The 18,578-nt window shown below is 38.0% G+C and overlaps 1 protein-coding gene across 7 annotated transcripts in view; it reads right to left on the bottom strand.

Annotated features, from left to right (window-relative positions):
- The window catches only part of STAG1 (STAG1 cohesin complex component), a 415,977-nt gene that overhangs the window by 145,072 nt on the left and 252,327 nt on the right, over window positions 1-18,578 (bottom strand). For all 7 annotated transcript variants that reach the window (XM_064587431.1, XM_045903718.3, XM_064587432.1 and 4 more), the window contains 2 exons: window positions 16,226-16,377; window positions 14,179-14,252 (listed from right to left, as the gene is read on the bottom strand). In XM_064587431.1, coding sequence (XP_064443501.1) covers window positions 14,179-14,252; window positions 16,226-16,377 — 226 coding nt within the window. The remainder of the gene's footprint in view (window positions 1-14,178; window positions 14,253-16,225; window positions 16,378-18,578) is intronic.

Raw genomic sequence — 18,578 nt, 5'->3', positions numbered from 1 at the left:
GTAAATTCTAATATTAGAAAATAGGCCTTAAATCAATTGCCTCACTTTTTACCTTGAGAAAAAGAGCAAATGAAACCCAAATTAAGCAGAAAAAAGGAAATAATAAATAGAAGATGAGAAATCAATGTAACAGAAAACAGAAGAGAGAAGTTGATTATAACCAAAATCTCATTTTTTCTTTCTTTTCAAAATTTTTATGTAAATTCTAGTTACCATACAGCGCAATATTGGTTTCAGGAGTAGAATGCAGTGATGCATCAATTAATATATAACAAACAGTGCTCATCATAACAAGTACCTTCCTGACACCCATCACTAATCTAACCCATCCTCCACCCACTTCCATACATAACCTTCAGTTTGTTCTCTTAGACTCTCTTATGGTTTGTTTCTCTTTTTTTTCTATTTTCCCCCACCCATATATTCATCTGTTTTGTTTCTTAAATTCCACATATGAGCGAGATCATATGGTACTTGTCTCTCAGACTTCTTTCACTTAGTACGATACACTCTAGCTCCACCCATATCCTTGTAAATGACAAGATTTCATTCTTTTTATGGCTGAGTAATATTCCATTGTATATATACATACCACATTTTCTTTATCCCTTCATCAGTCAATAGGCATTTGGGCTCTTTCCATAGTTTGGCTACACTGATAATGCTGCTATAAACATCAGGGTGCATGTACCCCTTCAAATCTATATTTTTGTATCCTTTGGTTAAATACCTGGTAGTAGAATTGCTGGATTGTAGGGAGTTCTATTTTTAACTTTTTGAGGAACCTCCATACTGTTCTCCAAAGTGGCTGCACCAGTTTGCATTCCCACCAACAGTGTAAGAGGGTTCCCCTTTCTTTGCATCCTAAACAACACCTGTTGTTTCTTGTGTTGTTAATTTTAGCCATTCTGACAGGTGTAAGGTCGTATGTCATCATGGTTTTCATTTGTATTTCCCTGATGATGAGTGATGTTGAGCATCTTTTCATGTGTCTATCAGCCATCTGGATGTCTTTTTTGAAAACGTGTCTATTCATGTCTTCTGCTCATTTCTTAACTGGGTTATCTGGATTTGGGTGTTGAGCTTGATAAGTTCTTTGTAGATTTTGGATACTAACCCTTTATCAGTTATGTTGTTTGCAAATATCTTCTCCCATTTCATAGGCTGCCTTTTAGTTTTGTTGATTGTTTCCGTCGCCGTGCAGATTTTTATCTTGATGAAGTCCCAATAGTTCATTTATGCTTTTGTTTCTCTTGCCTCCTGAAACGTGTCTAGTAGAAAGTTGTTACAACCGAGACCAAAGAGGTTGCTGCCTGTGTTTTCCTCTACGATTCTGATGGTGTCCTATCTCACATTTAGGGCTTTCATCCATTTTGAGTTTATGTTTGAGTATGGTATAAGAAAGTGGTCCAATTTCATTTTTTTGCATGTTGCTGTCCAGTTTTCCCAACAAAATTTGAAGAGACTTTTATCCACTGGAAATATTCTTTTTGACTTTGTCAAATATTAATTGACCATATAGTTGTGGGTCCATTTCTGGGTTTTCTATTCTGTTCCATTGATCTATGTGTCTATTTTTGTGCCAGTACCATACTATCTTGATGACTACAACTTTGTAATATAGCTTGAAGTCTGGAATCATGATGCCTCTGGCTTTGCTTTTCTTTTTCAGGACTGCTTTGGCTATATGGGGTCTTTTGTGGTTCCATACACATTTTAAGATTGTTTTATCTCTAGGAAAAATGCTGTTGGTATATTGATAGGGATTGCATTATAGGTGTAGATTGCTTTGGGTAGAACAGACATTTTAACAATGTTTGTTCTTTCAATCCATGAGCATGGAATATTTTTCCATTTCTTTGTGTCCTCTTCAATCTCCTTCATAAGTGTTCTATAGTTTTCAAAGTGCACATTTTTACCTCTTTGATTAGGTTTATTCCTAGGTATCTTACTGTTTTTGGTGCAAATGCAAATGGGGTCGACTCCCTGATTTCTTTTTCTGTGTGTTCATTATTAGTGTATAGAAATGCAACAGATTTCTATACGTTGATTTTATATCCTGCAACTTTGCTGAATTTGTGTATGAGTTCTAGCAACTTTTTGGTGGAGTCCTTCGGGCTTTCCATACAGAGTATTATGTCATCTGCAAAGAGAGTTTGACTTCTTCCTTGCCATTCGTATGCCTTTTATTTCTTTTTGTTGTCTGACTGCTGAGGCTAAGACCTTCAGTACTATGTTAAATAGTAATGATAAGAGTGGACATCCCTGTCTTACTCCTAACTGTAGAAGAAAAGCTCTCAATTTTTCCCCATTGAGGATGGTATTAGCTATGGGTCGTTTGTATATGGCCTTTATAACATTGAGGTTTGTTCTATCTATCCCTACTTTGTTGTTGTTTTTTTCTTTTTTAAGATTTTATTTGAGAGCAAGAGAGTGCATGAGTGGGGGGGAGGGGCGGAGGGTGAAGGAGCAGCAGACTCCCTGTGAGCAGGGCAATGTGGGGCTTGATCCCAGGACTCTGGGATCGTGACCTGAACTGAAGGCACACACTTAACCCACTGAGCCACCCAGGTGCCCCTTGTTGAGGGATTTTTATCAAGAATGGATGCTGTTGGGGTGCCTGGGTGGCTCAGTCAGGTAAGTGACTGCCTTAGGCTCAGGTCATGATCCCAGGGTTCTGGGATCAAACCCTGTATCAGGCTCCTTGCTCAGCAAGGGCCTGCTTTTCCCTCTCCCTCTGCCCCTCCCCTTCTTGTGCTTATGTGCTCTCTCAAACAAATGAAAATCTAAAAAAAAAAAAAAAAAGGAATGGATGCTGTATTTTGTCAAATACTTTTTCTGCATCTATTGAGAGGATCATATGGTTCTTTTTTTTTCTTAAGATTTTATTTATTTATTTGACAGAGAGAGAGAGATAGCAAGAGCAGGAATACAAGCAGGGGGAGTGGGAGAGGGAGAAGCAGGCTTCCCGCCAAGCAGGGAGCCTGACATGGGGCTTGATCTCAGGACTCTGGGATCATGACCTGAGCTGAAAGCAAACGCTTAAGAACTGAGCCACCCAGGTGCATGAGAGGATCATATGGTTCTTATGCTTTCTTTTATTAACGTGGTATATAGCATGTTGGTTGATTTATGAATACTGAATCACCCCTGCAGCCCAAGAATAAATCCTATTTGATCATGGTGAATAATTCTTTTGATGTAGTTGGATGTGATTTGCTAGTATACTGCTGAGAATTTTTGCATTCATGTTAATCAGGTATATTGGCCAGTAATTCTGCTTTCTAATGGAGTCTTTGTCTGGTTTTTAAATGAGGGTAATGCTGGCCTTGTAGAAGAAGTTTAGAATGGAGTTTCCATTTTTTTTTTTTAAGATTTATTTTTTTTTTTTATTGGGCGCCTGGGTGGCTCAGTCGTTAGGCATCTGCCTTCGGCTCAGGTCATGATCCCAGGGTCCTGGGACTGAGTCCCACATCGGGCTCCCTGCTCGGCAGGAAGCCTGCTTCTCGCTCTCCCACTCCCCCTACTTGTGTTCCTGCTCTCGCTATCTCTCTCTCTGTCAAATAAATAAATAAAATCTTTAAAAAAAAAAAAAAGATTTATTTTTTTATTTTAGAGAAAGAGAGAGAGTGAGCACATGAGTGGGGGGAAGGACAGAGAGAGGGAGAGAGAAGCAGACTGCCCACTGAGCGTGGAGGCTGATGCCAGGCTCAAGATCCCAGGAACCTGAGATCATGACCCGAACCAAAACTAAGTCAGATGCTTAACCAACTGAGCCACCCAGGCGCCCACTCCATTTCTATTTTTTGGAATAATTTGAGAAGAATAGATTAATTAAACTCTTCTTTAAATTTCTGGTAGAATTCCCCTGTGAAGCTATCTGATGCCACACTTTCATTTGTTCGGAGATTTTTGATTACCTGATTCAATTTCTTTGTGGTTATGTTCAGATTTCCTATTTCTTCCTTTTTCAGATTTGGTAATTTGTGTTTCTAGGAATTCGTCCATTTCTTCCAGATTGCCCAGTTTGTTAGCATGTAATTTTTCATAATATTCTCTTATGATTATTTTATTTCTGTGGTGTTGGCTGTGATCTTTCCTCTTTCATTTGTGATTTTATTTGGGTTTGTTGTCTCTTCTGTTTTTAAGTCTGGCTAGGAGTTCATCAATTTTATTAATTCTTTGAAAAAACCAGCTCTTAATTTCATTGTTCTACTGTATTTTTTGTTTCTATATAATTTATTTTTGCTCTAATCTCTACTATTTCCCTACTTCTGCTGGCTTTAGGATTAATTTGCTGTTCCTCTTCTAGCACCTTTAGGTGTAAGGTTAGGTTGTATAATTGAGACTTTTCTTGCTTTTTCATGTAGGCCTGTATTACAGAATACTTCCCTTTTAGGACTGACTTTGCTGAATCCCAAAGATTTTGGACTGTTGTGTTTTCATTTTCATTTGTTTCCACGTACTTTTAAAAAATTTTTTATAGGGCGCCTGAGTGGCTCAGTTGGTTAAGCAACTGCCTTTGGCTCAGGTCATGATCCTGGAGCCCCTGGATCGAGTCCTGCATCGGGCTCCCTGCTCAGCAGGGAGTCTGCTTCTCCCTCTGACCCTCCCCCCTCTCATGTGCTCTCTCTCATTCTCTCTCTCAAAAATAAATAAATAAAATCTTAAAAAAATTTTTTTATATTTCCTGGTTAACCCGTTCATTCATTAGTAGGATATTCTTTAACCTCCATGTATTTGTGGTCTTTCCAAATTTTTTCTTGTGGTTGACTTCAACTTTCATAGCATTTTGGTCTGAAAATATGCATAGAATGATCGTGATCCAGGGCGCCTGGGTGGCTCAGTTGTTAAGCGTCTACCTTCAGCTCAGGTCATGATCCCAGGGTCCTGGGATCAAGCCCCGCATCGGGCTCCCTGCTCCATGAGAAGCCTGCTTCTCCCTCTCCCACTCTCCCTGCTTGTGATTCCTCTCTCGCTGTGTCTCTCTTTTTCAGATAAATAAAATCATTAAAAAAAAAAAAAAAGAATGATCGTGATCCTTTTGTACTTGTTGAGGGCTAATTTGTGAGCATGTGATCTATTCTAAAGAATGTTCTATGTGCACTAGAAAACAATGTGTTCTGCTGCTCTAGGAATAAATGTTAAGTCCATCTGGTCCAGTATGTCTTTCAAAGCCCTTGTTTCCTTGTTGATTTTCTGCTTAGATGATCTGTCCATTGCTGTAAGTGGGGTGTTGAAGTCCCCTACTATTAGTGTATTATTATCAATGAGTATCTTTATGTTTATTATTAATTGATTTATATATTTGGGTACTCCCAAGTTGGGGGCAAAGGACAAATCTCTTACACTGTTGGTGGGAATGCAAGCTGGTGCAGCCACTCGGGAACACAGTATGAAGTTTCTTCAAAAAGCTGAAAATAGAGCTAACCTACTCTGGCAGAGCAATTGCACTACTAGGTATTTACCCCAAACATAGAAATGTAGTGATCTGAAGGTGCCCCTGCACCCCAGTGTTTATATCACCAATGTCCACAGTAGCCAACCTATGGAAACAGCCCAAGTGTCTATCAACTGATGAATGGATAAAGAAGATGTGTGGTGGTGTGTGTGTGTGTGTGTTTATGTGTATGAATGGAATACTACTCAGCCATCAAAAAAATAAAATCTTGCCCATTTGCAACAACGTGGATGGAACTAGAGAGTATTATCCTAAGTGAAATAAGTCTATCAGAGAAAGGCAAGTATCATATGATCTCAATCATATACAGAATTTAAGAAACAAAACAGAGGATCGTAGGGGAAGAGAGGAAAAAAATGTAACAAGTTGAAATCGGAGAGAGGGACAAACCATAAGACACTCTTTCTCACAGGAAACAAACTGAGGGTTGCTGGAGGAGAGGGGGATTGGGGGATGGCGTAACTGGGTGATAGACATTAAGGAGGGCACGTGATATAATGAACACTGGGTGTTATGTAAGACTAAAGAATCACTGAATTCTACCTCCGAAACTAATAATACACTATATGTTAATTAACTGAATTTAAACAAAAAAATTTTACAAAAGGGAAAAACAAAAACCAAAATAATTAAAAAAAGAAAAAGAAAAAGGAAGTTAATACTTTATGTGGAAAACCCGAAAGACTCTACCCCAAAACTGCTAGAACTCATACAGGAATTCAGTAAAGTGGCAGGATATAAAATCAATGCACAGAAATCAGTGGCATTCCTATACACCAAGACAGAAGAAAGAGAAATTAAGGAGTCGATCCCATTTACAATTGCACCCAAAACCGTAAGATACCTAGGAATAAACCTAACCAAAGAGGCAAAGAATCTGTACTCAGAAAACAATAAAATACTCATGAAAGAAACTGAGGAAGACACAAAGAAATGGAAAAACGTTCCATGCTCATGGATTGGAAGAACAAATATTGTGAAGATGTCAATGCTACCTAGAGCAATCTATACATTTAATGCAATCCCTATCAAAATACCATCCACTTTTTTCACAGAAATGGAACAAATAATCCTAAAATTTGTATGGAGCCAGAGAAGACCCCGAATAGCCAGAGGAATGTTGAAAAAGAAAAGCAAAGCTGGTGGCATCACAATTCCGGACTTCAAGCTCTATTACAAAGCTGTATTCATCAAGACAGCATGGTACTGGCACAAAAACAGACACATAGATGAATGGAACAGAACAGAGAGCCCAGAAATGGACCCTCAACTCTATGGTCAACTCATCTTCGACAAAGCAGGAAAGAATGTCCAATGGAACAAAGACAGTCTCTTCAACAAATGGTGTTGGGAAAATTGGACGGCCACATGCAGAAGAATGAAATTGGACCATTTCCTTACACCACACACAGAAATACACTCCAAATGGTTGAAAGACCTAAATGTGAGACAGGAGTCCATCAAAATAAGGAGAACACAGGCAGCAACCTCTTTAACCTAAGTCGCAGCAACTTCTTCCTAGAAACATCACTAAAGGCAAGGGAAGCAAGGGCAAAAATGCACTATTGGGACTTCATCAAGATAAAAAGCTTTTGCACAGCAAAAGAAACAGTCAACAAAACCAAAAGACAACCAACAGAATGGGAGAAGATATTTGCAAAGGACATATCAGATAAAGGGCTAGTATCCAAAATCTATAAAGAACTTATTAAACTCAACACCCAAAGAACAAATGATCCAATCAAAAAACGGGCAGAAGATGTGAAAAGACATTCTTCCAAAGAAGACATCCAAATGGCCAAGAGACACATGAAAAAGTGCTCAACATCGCTCGGCATCAGGGAAATCCAAATCAAAACCTCAATGAGATACCACCTCACACCAGTCAGAATGGCTAAAATTAACAAGTCAGGAAATGACAGATGTTGGCGGGGATGCAGAGAAAGGGGAAACCTCCTACACTGTTGGTGGGAATGCAAGCTGGTGCAGCCACTCTGGAAAACAGTATGGAGGTTCTTCAAAAAGTTGAAAATAGAGCTACCCTACGATCCAGGAATTGCACTACTGGGTATTTACCCCAAACATACAAATGTAGGGATCTGAAGGGGTATGTACACCCCAATGTTTATAGCAGCAATGTCCACAATACCCAAACTGTGGAAAGAGCCAAGATGTCCATCGACAGATGAATGGATAAAGATGTGGTATATATATACAATGGAATATTATGCAGCCATCAAAAGGAATGAGATCTTGCCATTTGCAACGACGTGGATGGAACTGGAGAGTATTATGCTGAGCGAAATAAGTCAATCAGAGAAAGACATGTATCCTATGACCTCACTGATATGAGGAATTCTTAATCTCAGGAAACAAACGGAGGGTTGCTGGAGTGGTGGGGGGTGGGAGGGATAGGGTGGCTGGGTGATAGACATTGGGGAGGGTATGTGCTATGGTAAGTGCTGTGAATTGTGTAAAACTGTTGAATCACAGACCTCTACCTCTGAAACAAATAATACATTATATGTTTAAAAAAAAAAAAAAAGAAGATAGCAGGAGGGGAAGAATGAAGGGGGGGAAATCGGAGGGGGAGATGAACCATGAGAGACTATGGACTCTGAGAAACAAACTGAGGGTTCTAGAGGGGAGGGGCATGGGGGGATGGCTTAGTCTGGTGATGGGTATTAAAGAGGCCACGTACTGCATGGAACACTGGGTGTTATACGCAAACAGTGAATCATGGAACACTACATCAAAAACTAATGATGTAATGTATGATGATTAACATAATAATTAAAAAAAAAAAAAGGAAGCGGTCGATCCTATTTCTCCCAGAGCTGATGCTTTCCAGCACTCTATGATCAGTAGACTTGGTGCAAGAAGGGGTTTGTGCTGTTCTTCTTGGGGAGAGGCCCGATACTCTGATTCTCAAGGGGACTTGACCTAGTGGAGATGTACTTGTAAATGCAGGGGGCCAGGGCTTGGTTTACATGGCTCAGGCCTCCCCTTGGTGGCGCTGTTTTTCTCGCTGAGGTTGGTCAGTGCTTGTTGGTGTGGGGTGGAAATGGCTTTACCCTGCTCTCTGGTTTCAGGAGAGGGGAGCTCATGCCATCCACTCCTGAGAAAGCCCTTATAGGCAAGCAAACAAATCACCCTCCTGTGTCCCCAGTTTCCATCAGATCCCATCAGCCTGTCTGTGCCTGAGCTCTCCACATGCCAGGTGGCACCACACTCCTGTGTTTTACCTCAGGTGATGTTGTGTTTTAGAACTCCAAACTTCAGAGACCACCCTCCCTCCCCCACAGAGACCTGTGCTGATCCTCTGTGGGAGGTCTTGTTGTGCTGTGGCCAGTGCTGGATTATCCCAGAAAATAGTCGGCTGACCCATGCAGCAATTAGGAATTTATGGTAAATCGGAGCACAAATCTGAAGCCAAGGTTTGCTGCTGACTGGTGTCTTTGTTCCTATGCTGGGGAAGGGGGCAGCTCAATGGCACCTCTACCAAATGCACTCCAAGTAGGGAAACTTTCTCCCTGTGTGACCCAGGGTATCCTCAGATCATGCTGCCTGCTCATGGGTCTCCACTTTCCTTCCCCACAGGAGCACCACAAAGGCACGCATTACTCTTGTGGTGACAGGCTTCTAAAATATTAGATTTTATGCTCTGCTGCTTATAATACCTTGCAGTAGTTTCCATAAGCAGGGATCCCTCCCCTCTGCAGCACCCCTAGTTCTTATATCCCCCAAATCAACTCTTTACAGCTCCTACCTTCCATAATTCTACTTTTAAGACTTGCAGTTCTGGGGCGCCTGGGTGGCTCAGTTGGTTAAGCAACTGCCTTTGGCTCAGGTCATGATCCTGGAGTCCCGGGATCGAGTCCTGCATCAGGCTCCCTGCTCAGCAGGGAGTCTGCTTCTCCCTCTCCCGCTCCCCCCTCTTGTGCTCTCTCTCTCTCAAATAAATAAATAAAATCTTAAAAAAAAAAAAAAAAAAAGACTTGCAGTTCTGTCCTCTCAGTCCTCAGATTAATTTCTTAGGTGTTCATAATGATTTGATATTTATCTAGCTGTGTTCAAGGGAGGAGGTAAGCTTAAGGTCCCCCTATTCCTCCGCCATCTTAACTCCTCCTCCCCAACTCTCAATTTTTAAGAAAAATAAATACAATTGATACAAGAGATGTGAAATCACCAGTATTTTTTCTTTTTAAAATTTTATTTATTTATTTAGCAGAGAGAGAGAGAGCACAAGTCAGGGGGAGCGGCAGGCAGAGGGAGAAGCAGGCTTCCCGCTGAGCAGGGAGCCTGATGCGGGGCTCGATCCCAGGACCCTGGGATCATGACCTGAGCTGAAGGCAGACGCTTAACCGACTGAGCCACCCAGGGGTCCCTGAAACCACCAATATTATGAACAACTTTATGCTGATAGTTGTGGAATATAATTTAATAACGTAGATCAATGTATCATTTTCTTGTAAGATATAAAATGAACAGCCTTGTATCTATTAAATTTAATTTGTACTTTAAAAATCCCTATATGGAAAATTCTAGGCCCTGATGGTATAATACCTATCTGAAGAAAAATAGTTAACAATACTATTAAACTCTTCCACAAAAATTAAAAAGGAGAGAATATACTGCAACTCATTCAACAAAGCCAGCATTACATTGGTTCAAAAGCAGTCAGAGACATTTGATAAAAACAAAAAGTTAAGAGATATATCTCTCTTGAACAAAGAAGCAAAATTCTTAGGAAAATTCAGGATATCATATGCAATATATAGAAAGAATAACATATCAGGACGATGAGGGTTTTATCTCAAGAATTCAACCAATTTAATTCATATTAACAGTCTTAAAGAAGAAAAACTGCATATACTGGTCTCAACAGGTGTAGAAAAGCATTTGACAAAATCCGAGATCCATTTCTAATTAAAAGTCTCAGAAAATGAGGAATAGAAGTGAAATTTCCTCAACGTGATAAAGGGCATCTATGAAAAACTTACATTTAACAGTCTTAATGATGACAGACTAATTTTGCTTAGTGAAAAAAGTCAGATAGAGACAAAAACAACAAAAATCAGGAGCAAATACTATATAATTCCATTTCTACGAAATCCTTAAAAATGTAAACAAATCCGTTAGCAAATTAATAATGCTTGAGGATGGAGGTGGGAGAGAGACTGGCAGAAAGCAAGGTTGGGAGGAATTACAAAATGGCAAGAGAAAACTTTTGAGGAGGATGGATATATTCATTATCTTGCCTGTCGTAGTTCTACAGTTGTATATATGTCAAAACTCATCAACTTATGCTCTTAACTGTGTCTGATACCAACTTTGCATTCCTGGGCCCAATTTGAATGTGGGGCATGGGTTTCCCCTGCACACACACACACCAACAATACCTGTTAGTTTCTGAGAATTCAGCTCAATTCTGACACTATCTATCTGGGCACAGTATCAGATTCCACAGGTTAAGGGCTCAGTCCTACAAGACTGCCCCCCACATTAGATGGCAGTCTCAAGTCCCAGGCTTTTTGTTGCCTGTGGTTCTAACCCATGGGCTACAGATTGGAGGTTCCAATCACCTGCTCCTTAGGTTCTTTTTTGCTTTTTAAGATTTATTTATTTGAGAGGGAGAGACAGAGAGAGAGAATCACCAGCGGACTCTGTGCTGACCACGGAGCCCAACTCAATCTCACCACCCTGAGCTGAAACCAAGAGTCAGATGCTTAACCAACTATGCCACCCAGGCACCCCCTCTTTTGGTTCTTTTTATATGCTAGAGCGGCTCAAAGAACTCAGGGAAACAATTACATTTGCCAATTCATTAAAGGATATGATAAAGAATTTGAATCAACAGCCAGATGAAGAGATAAGTAAGGCAATGCATGGGAAAGGGGAGCAGAGCTTTCAAGCCCTCTTCAGGTGTGCTACTCTCCTCGCATCTTCATGTGTTCAACAACCCAGAAGTTATCTGAACCCCACCCTTGGGGTTTTTATGGAGGCTTCACTGCATATTCATGATTAACGAAGTCATTGCAGTCAGCTGATTCAAACTCCAGCCCCCCTCCACTTCCCAGAGGCTGGGGGATAGGACTGAAAGTTCCAAATGACCAAATATGTATTTCTTATAAATCACTGTATCACCGTGTAATTTGTTTTATGTAAATTATACCTCTATAAAGCTGTAATTAAAAAAAAAAAAAGACTGCATGACAGGTATGTGGAAGTTCTTGCTTTTTTAAAAATTAATTTTTCAGGGAGCACTTGGGTGGCTCAGGCTGTTAAGCATCTGCTTTTGGTTCAGGTCATGATCTCAGCGTCCTGGGATTGAGCCCCACATCAGGTTCCCTGATCAATGGGCAGTCTGCTTCTCCCTCTCCCCTCTGCTTATGTGCACTCACTCTCTCTCAAATAAATAAAATCTTTAAAAAAAATTTTAAAAATTGTGACTTTTTCAATACTTCACTGAATGTGTAGTTTATGCAAAAAAGAGGATATAAACTCCAAACACGCCATACTCGAAGTAAAGGCCTTGGCCCCCTTTTTTTTTAAGGTGAAATAGTGTTTTTCAGATAAACAAAAATTAAAAAACAGGCTGAAGTAAAATGGTAACAGATAGAAACTGAGGTATGAGGAGAGCTGGATATGGTAAATTTGTAAATATAAACAATTCTGTTTTCTTATTTTTAAGTTTCCTAGAAAGACAGGTGGCTTTTATTTTTCTAATTGGTTGAACTAGTTCCCCAAATCCAAAATATCTCCAACTTTAGAGTGTGTGTGTGTGTGTGTGTGTGTGTGTGTGGTGTGGTATGTGTAGTATGTGTCCCTATCAGGCTGTACAGTCTCTTTCAGTATCTTTTTTTAATCAGCTATTAAACAGATTTTCCCAGTGTATTTTTATCTTCCAGTTTTTTTTCTAGAAGTTCCATTACCCATTAAGGAAGTTAAGTGCAAGTTTATTAAACTTGCCTAAATTTCCTAATAATATAACCACAAATTACTAGATAACAATAAACTATTCTCTGGGTTGTTCAGTAGTGCACCGTATTTTTTTTCTTCTTGCTGTTTGACCCCCTTCACCCATTTCTCCCACCCATCCTGCCTCTGGCAACCACCAATCTGTTCTCTGTATCTATGAGCTTGTTTTTTTAAGATTCCACATATATCACCACAATATTTGTCTTTCTTTGCCTGACTGATTTTACTTAGCATAATGCTCTTGAGGTCCATCCATATTGTTGCAAATGGCAAGATTTCATTTTTTTTTTAATGGCTGAGTAATATTCCATCATATATATATACAATTTCTTTATCCATTCATCCATCTATAGGTTGTTTTTATATCTTGGCTACAGTAAATAATGCTCAGTGAACATGGTGCATGTATCTTTTTCTTTTTTTAAAGATTTTATTTATTTATTTGAGAGAGAGAATGAGATAGAGAGAACATGAGAGGGGGGAGGGTCAGAGGGAGAAGCAGACTCCCCGCTGAGCAGGGAGCCCGATGCGGGACTTGATCCTGGGACTCCAGGATCACGACCTGAGCCGAAGGCAGTCGCTTAACCAACTGAGCCACCCAGGCGCCCGGTGTATATATCTTTTTGAGTTAGTTTTTCTCTTCTTTTTTAAATTAATATCAAGAAGATCAAAAGATCTTTTTATGTTTTGAATTAAAACAAAATGTTTAAGTTAAAATATCAAAGCTATATTTCTTCTTTTTTAAAAAACAGATTACCCTGTTTTAACTAACTCTAAATTAACTGGCCAATTAAAATCTCAAATGTGTCTAAAAACAGTTCTTCTATTATTGGTGTCTATCTACCTAAACATATCGTATCATGCCTAATTAACAGAAGTAACAAGTATATGTATATGATTCATTAATTCTCTGAAATATGCTGTTCAATAATGTATTAGTAATTTAAAAGTTCAGAGAAAGACAAACTAAGCTTGTTTGTCATGGAATATGACAAAAATACTTTGCAAATGCTTTGCTTCTATTTTCATCTATATAGCTAAAGGTAAAAAAGAGCTGTTGATTATTTACAGAGGTGCCCTTTTCTGTCAACTTTTATCTTCACAGAGGTATTTTTACGACTGTTGGTTAATCTGACCATAGAACAAGATGAGTATCACAGGGTAGGAAGTAGAACATTAAAATTTTTTTTCAAGACGAACCATGAGAGACGATGGACTCTGAAAAACAAACTGAGGGTTGTAGAGGGGAGGGGGGTGGGAGGATGGGTTAGCCTGGTGGTGGGTATTGAGGAGGGCACATTCTGCATGGAGCACTGGGTGTTGTGCACAAACAATGAATCATGGAACACTTCATCTAAAACTAATGTTGTAATGTAAGGGGATTAACATAAGAATAAAAAAATTTAAAAAAAAAATTTTTTTTCAAATATCAAGACAATCACATTTTATTAAGGCCATATTAATTTAATAATATCATACTAATTAATATTCGATAAGTACCAATGTATGTACACTGAATTCCTCTAACAGTATATGTTCTAAATTTGCAAGAGTGTGGCAGTGGTACAATCTCCTCCACAACAACAGTATGATATTTATTTAGCCTTTAAAGCCAAAGCTATTTTCCAGAAAACAAAACAAATAGAGAGTTTCATATTTTTATAATTACCTAGGACTACAAAGAAGCAATAAATTATTTAAGTTAAAAATCTAAGGTGATTTATAAAATCCCTTACCGGTATCTATGAACAAATATACCCTTAAAAATAGAGTTCATCATATTTTCAATTTCATCCTGGTTTTCCTGTAGCTGAAATGAAAAGAAAAAAAATTAAATCCTGATTTCATTTGAAATGTACAGTTCAGTTATTTTTAATTCCTGGTTCTTCTCATTCTTGGTAATTGTCAATCCTTTTTCTCACTTATTCAACAGATGTCGGAAATTACGGTTACTCTTGCATTACTTCAACAGCTTTACTATACTGACTTTAGAACCTCTTTGTCTCTCTTTACATATACACACAATGACTAACAAGGAGTGGTGTGGCTAACTGTGGCAAGATTCCAATCCCCAAAATTTTGCCTGCTTTGGGAAGAAGCCTCAATTTCTATACCTCTTCCAACAAAGTCAGGTCCCTGGCTTCTTTTGCCTCTCTTGGTAACAGGCCAGCCTTTGATTATTTTTGCCACTGTAGAAGAAACTTAATATTCTACCTAAAGTATCCAAATATTACTCTGCATCTGTTTAGTCCATAACTGAGAGTAGGCCAAGTTCCCAGTATAGAAGGCATAGTAGAAGATAGGAAGGATCCTTGCCATTAGTGGTAGAATGCAGCAACAAAATAAAACAGTACAGCAATGATAAAAAATTCAGGCATTACTACTGATTAGAGTTAAAGCTTGAGCTTATTCACTGCTCAACAGGAATAAAAGCACTGATACAAAATTATATTCTAAGTGATAATTCTTATTATACTTTGTTCGGTGGTAATACTCAGTGAAATATTTGCTTTTATTACATGCAAGAATGTGAGAATAAAATTCCTTCTGACTTACTCTTTTGCTGTATGCTTTATTTCAGGTTTCCGGAAATAAGATTGGGAATACTTACACAGTAAATCATTCAAATTACTGCAACTTACTGTAAGTTTTAAAAATTACCTTTGCTGCATTTATTATATAAAAAATTACTTTATAAGAGGCATACACTTTGGTAAGTAGTACTTACTGATGCACAGTTCCAAAATTTATTTTCACAATATTTCAAGTATGGTATGTATTATGATTTTAACTGTGTTCTTTAGAAATTCATATCACAAAGTCCTGATGCCCCAGTACACCTCAAACCTTATTTGAAAATAGGACTGTGGCAGATGTAATTAGTTAAGATGGGGTCCCTCTGGAGTAGGGTGGGCCCCAAATCCAGTATGACTGGTGTCTTTATAGAAAGGAAAAATTTAGAGACAGACACACATGGAAGTCATGGAGAAATTGGAGTTATCTTCAACTTCTAGCTTACAGAACTGTGAGACTATTAATTTCTGTTCTTTAAGCCACTCAGTCTGTGTTATCTGTTATAGCAGCTCTAACACCCTAATACAATATGGGTAATAATTTAGGCATAAGTTTGCTGCTTCCTGTCGCCTATTATAGCCCATTATTTATTGATAATTTATTTGCAGCAATATATTATTCTTTTTTCAAGTTAAAATACAGACTAATACTGTAGATTTAAAAATTTCCTAATGGGCAAATAAAAATGTTACCTACTAAAAAGCCAGTTTAAAACACTTTCAGTATATATGTGAACATTTCAGTGTAAACCTTGAACCAACTTTATTCACAGGAATGCCTTATTTATTAGCTAGTCTTTGGCTTCCTTCTGGAAATGCAGCTTCGCTGACTCCCAGCTCTGACCTTACTATTTATTATGCTTTCTGAACTCAAAGCCTGATAATCCTTCTGAATTACCTAACCCCAGACTGTTTTCTTTCAAAAGGAGGATTGTTTTAGGATTCTCTTCTGCAGATGTAATTAGTTAAGATGGGGTCCCTCTGGAATAGGGTGGGCTCCAAATCCAGTATGATTGGTGTCTTTATAGAAAGGAGAAATTTAGAGACACACACATGGAAGTCATGGAGAAAGCACTCAGACAGCACTCAGATAATCACTGGCTGAATGTTCCAGGTTAATTTGAAAAGTTTGAGATCATATAATCTAACTTAAATAAATTTAAAAATACACATACATCTTTTTACAGAGAATATGAAACATGAAACTTACCTCTTTGCGTTTCTGAAGAAGTAACTCCAATCTTTCATTGGCTCTCTTTCCAATCATTTTATTTCTCTCAGCTTCATACTGTCTTTGTGTATTATCCTGATGAATACTGAGGTTTAAGGCAACATTCACCAATGCAGTCATGAGCTTCATGGCTATGAAATAAAGGAAGATTATGGTATTCACCCATTAATCAGATCTTCATCCATAAGATTACAAATTTATAATGGAAACAGATGAAGGAAAGAAACTAGTCAGTTTCTATGTTTACAACTCAGTCATACATTAAAAAAGAAATTTATTTTATAGAAATAAAGTCATCATCTTAGGCTGCAACATAATTTTCTGTGCCTCAGTGTCCCTATAGCTTGGTTCATTGACATTTCCCACTTAAAAACTGCCTCATCCTAACTATCAGAAGAAAGATTAACAACCCCTCCTCCCCACCCTCAAGTATGCATACTTTAGTGAGGGCATACTAATCAAGCCTACTAGAACTCTATTCTGACCACTATACACAATTGCTTCTTTAATATCTTTAACTCAGACACTTCAAAGATGCCTTCGATGTTTACAATCAATTCATGATCTTTACCCAAGAAAGATGGTTCTCTGCCTGCTGTTCCTCACCTCAGTAAATGGCATAACCTCCAAACCCTGAAATACAGACCCTACCAAACTCATTAATTAAAAATGTATCCTGTGAACTTCTGATTGACCTATTTTCCCCACAGTGTCAATGTACTTTTAAATGTTCACTTATATTTGCAAATCTTTAAGTATTTTCAAACTTCTATTTCAAGTCATCTGAGAAACAGGTATGACACAAACCTTAAACTTTTCTCTATTCATATTTATTTTCATTACTGAAATGGTGATAGTGTAGAAAATATCGGTAAAAGAATAAGAGAGTTTGTGCAGGTAAAATAACTTCCTTTTTTTTTTTCTTCTAGGTTATTTATCTGCAAATATGAATGAATGTACATTAATAAAAAATGAACCGATCAGTGTTTTGGAATACTGATCTATTTATCTGCAAACATATCCGTAACTATATATGAGCATGCATTTCTCTTAAAACTTCACTATTTCCCTTTAATTACATACAAATATACATAATACTACCTGTATCTATTATCTGTACACACACACAATTTGTCAACCTGAAACTATCTGCATTTGCCAACTCCATATTAATAGTGATTACTGCCCTTAAGCTAAAATATAAGATGTAAACAAATGTATTTAAGTTAATGACCACTGAGAAAAATATTTAACGAAAATACTTCTTTTCTAATATACAGTGTCTCAATACAGTAAACTGAGAAATATTCCTGTTTCAAAATACAGGCTAGTCATTTTACAATATTTTACACATTGTCAATAGGATATCTGATGATACTATGAAAGCTAAAAGTACTTTTTAAATTAATCTATATAAAAAAGGAGAACAGCTCAAAGATAGGAGGGATATGGGGCATTCACACTGCCCAAGTCAGGGATAATAGTGTAACAGAGTTTGCCCTGAGTATACAAAATCATACCCAATGGAGCTTAATTCAGTATATACTTCTAGATCCCCAAAACAAAACAACTTGTAGATCAAGGAGTCAGAAAGCATTAAAATTAATACCAAGCCTGGCTAGAATTCACTAGTGGAAGCTAAGACACCGATTTTCTTCAATTTAAAGACCTTTGCTTTTGGGGCACCTGGGTGGCTCAGTCGGTTAAGTGCCTGCCTTTGGCTCAGGTCATGATCTTGGAGTCCTGAGATCAAGCCCTGCACTGGGCTCCCTGCTCAGCTGGAAGTCTGCTTTTCTCTCTCCCTTTGCCCCTCCTCCCAACTTGCGCACACATGTACGTGCGCTCTAATAAAAAAATCTTTTTTTTTTTAAAAGACTTTTACTTTTAGCTATATATATCTCCTTGTGAATCCAGATCCCAAACTCCAACTGCCATTGTGTAATGACCCTCCCCCATCTAGATATATAAACATAAAAAATCAACACACTAAAACAAAAATGCAAAGTGATCAATAATTTTCACAGAAGTATTAGATAGGATAGAGCATTATTTACTGAGATAAATGCTTATTGATCTATAAAACTTAAACTTAGCTGAAATTTTCATTTTAGATACCAACATATTAGCAAATAAATACCTACTGAAGAGAGACTTCTAATTTAATGACATAGATATAACATGGGGATTGTGATGTCTGAGTCCAGTGAAAAAGACTCCTTCCTGCACAGAGGGAGCACTAATTAAATTTTACTGATATTACTAAAGGAACTATTTTATAAATTAATAATCCTACAGGAATTCAGCCTGGATTCTGTGCCACTGGCTTTGAAGT

This window comes from Mirounga angustirostris, unplaced genomic scaffold (genome assembly GCF_029215605.1).
Source record: "Mirounga angustirostris isolate CCGP_5_RB_7025 unplaced genomic scaffold, mMirAng1.0.hap1 SCAF_1, whole genome shotgun sequence".
Taxonomy (NCBI): domain Eukaryota; kingdom Metazoa; phylum Chordata; class Mammalia; order Carnivora; family Phocidae; genus Mirounga; species Mirounga angustirostris.
This window is presented reverse-complemented; position numbering and strand designations above follow the sequence as displayed.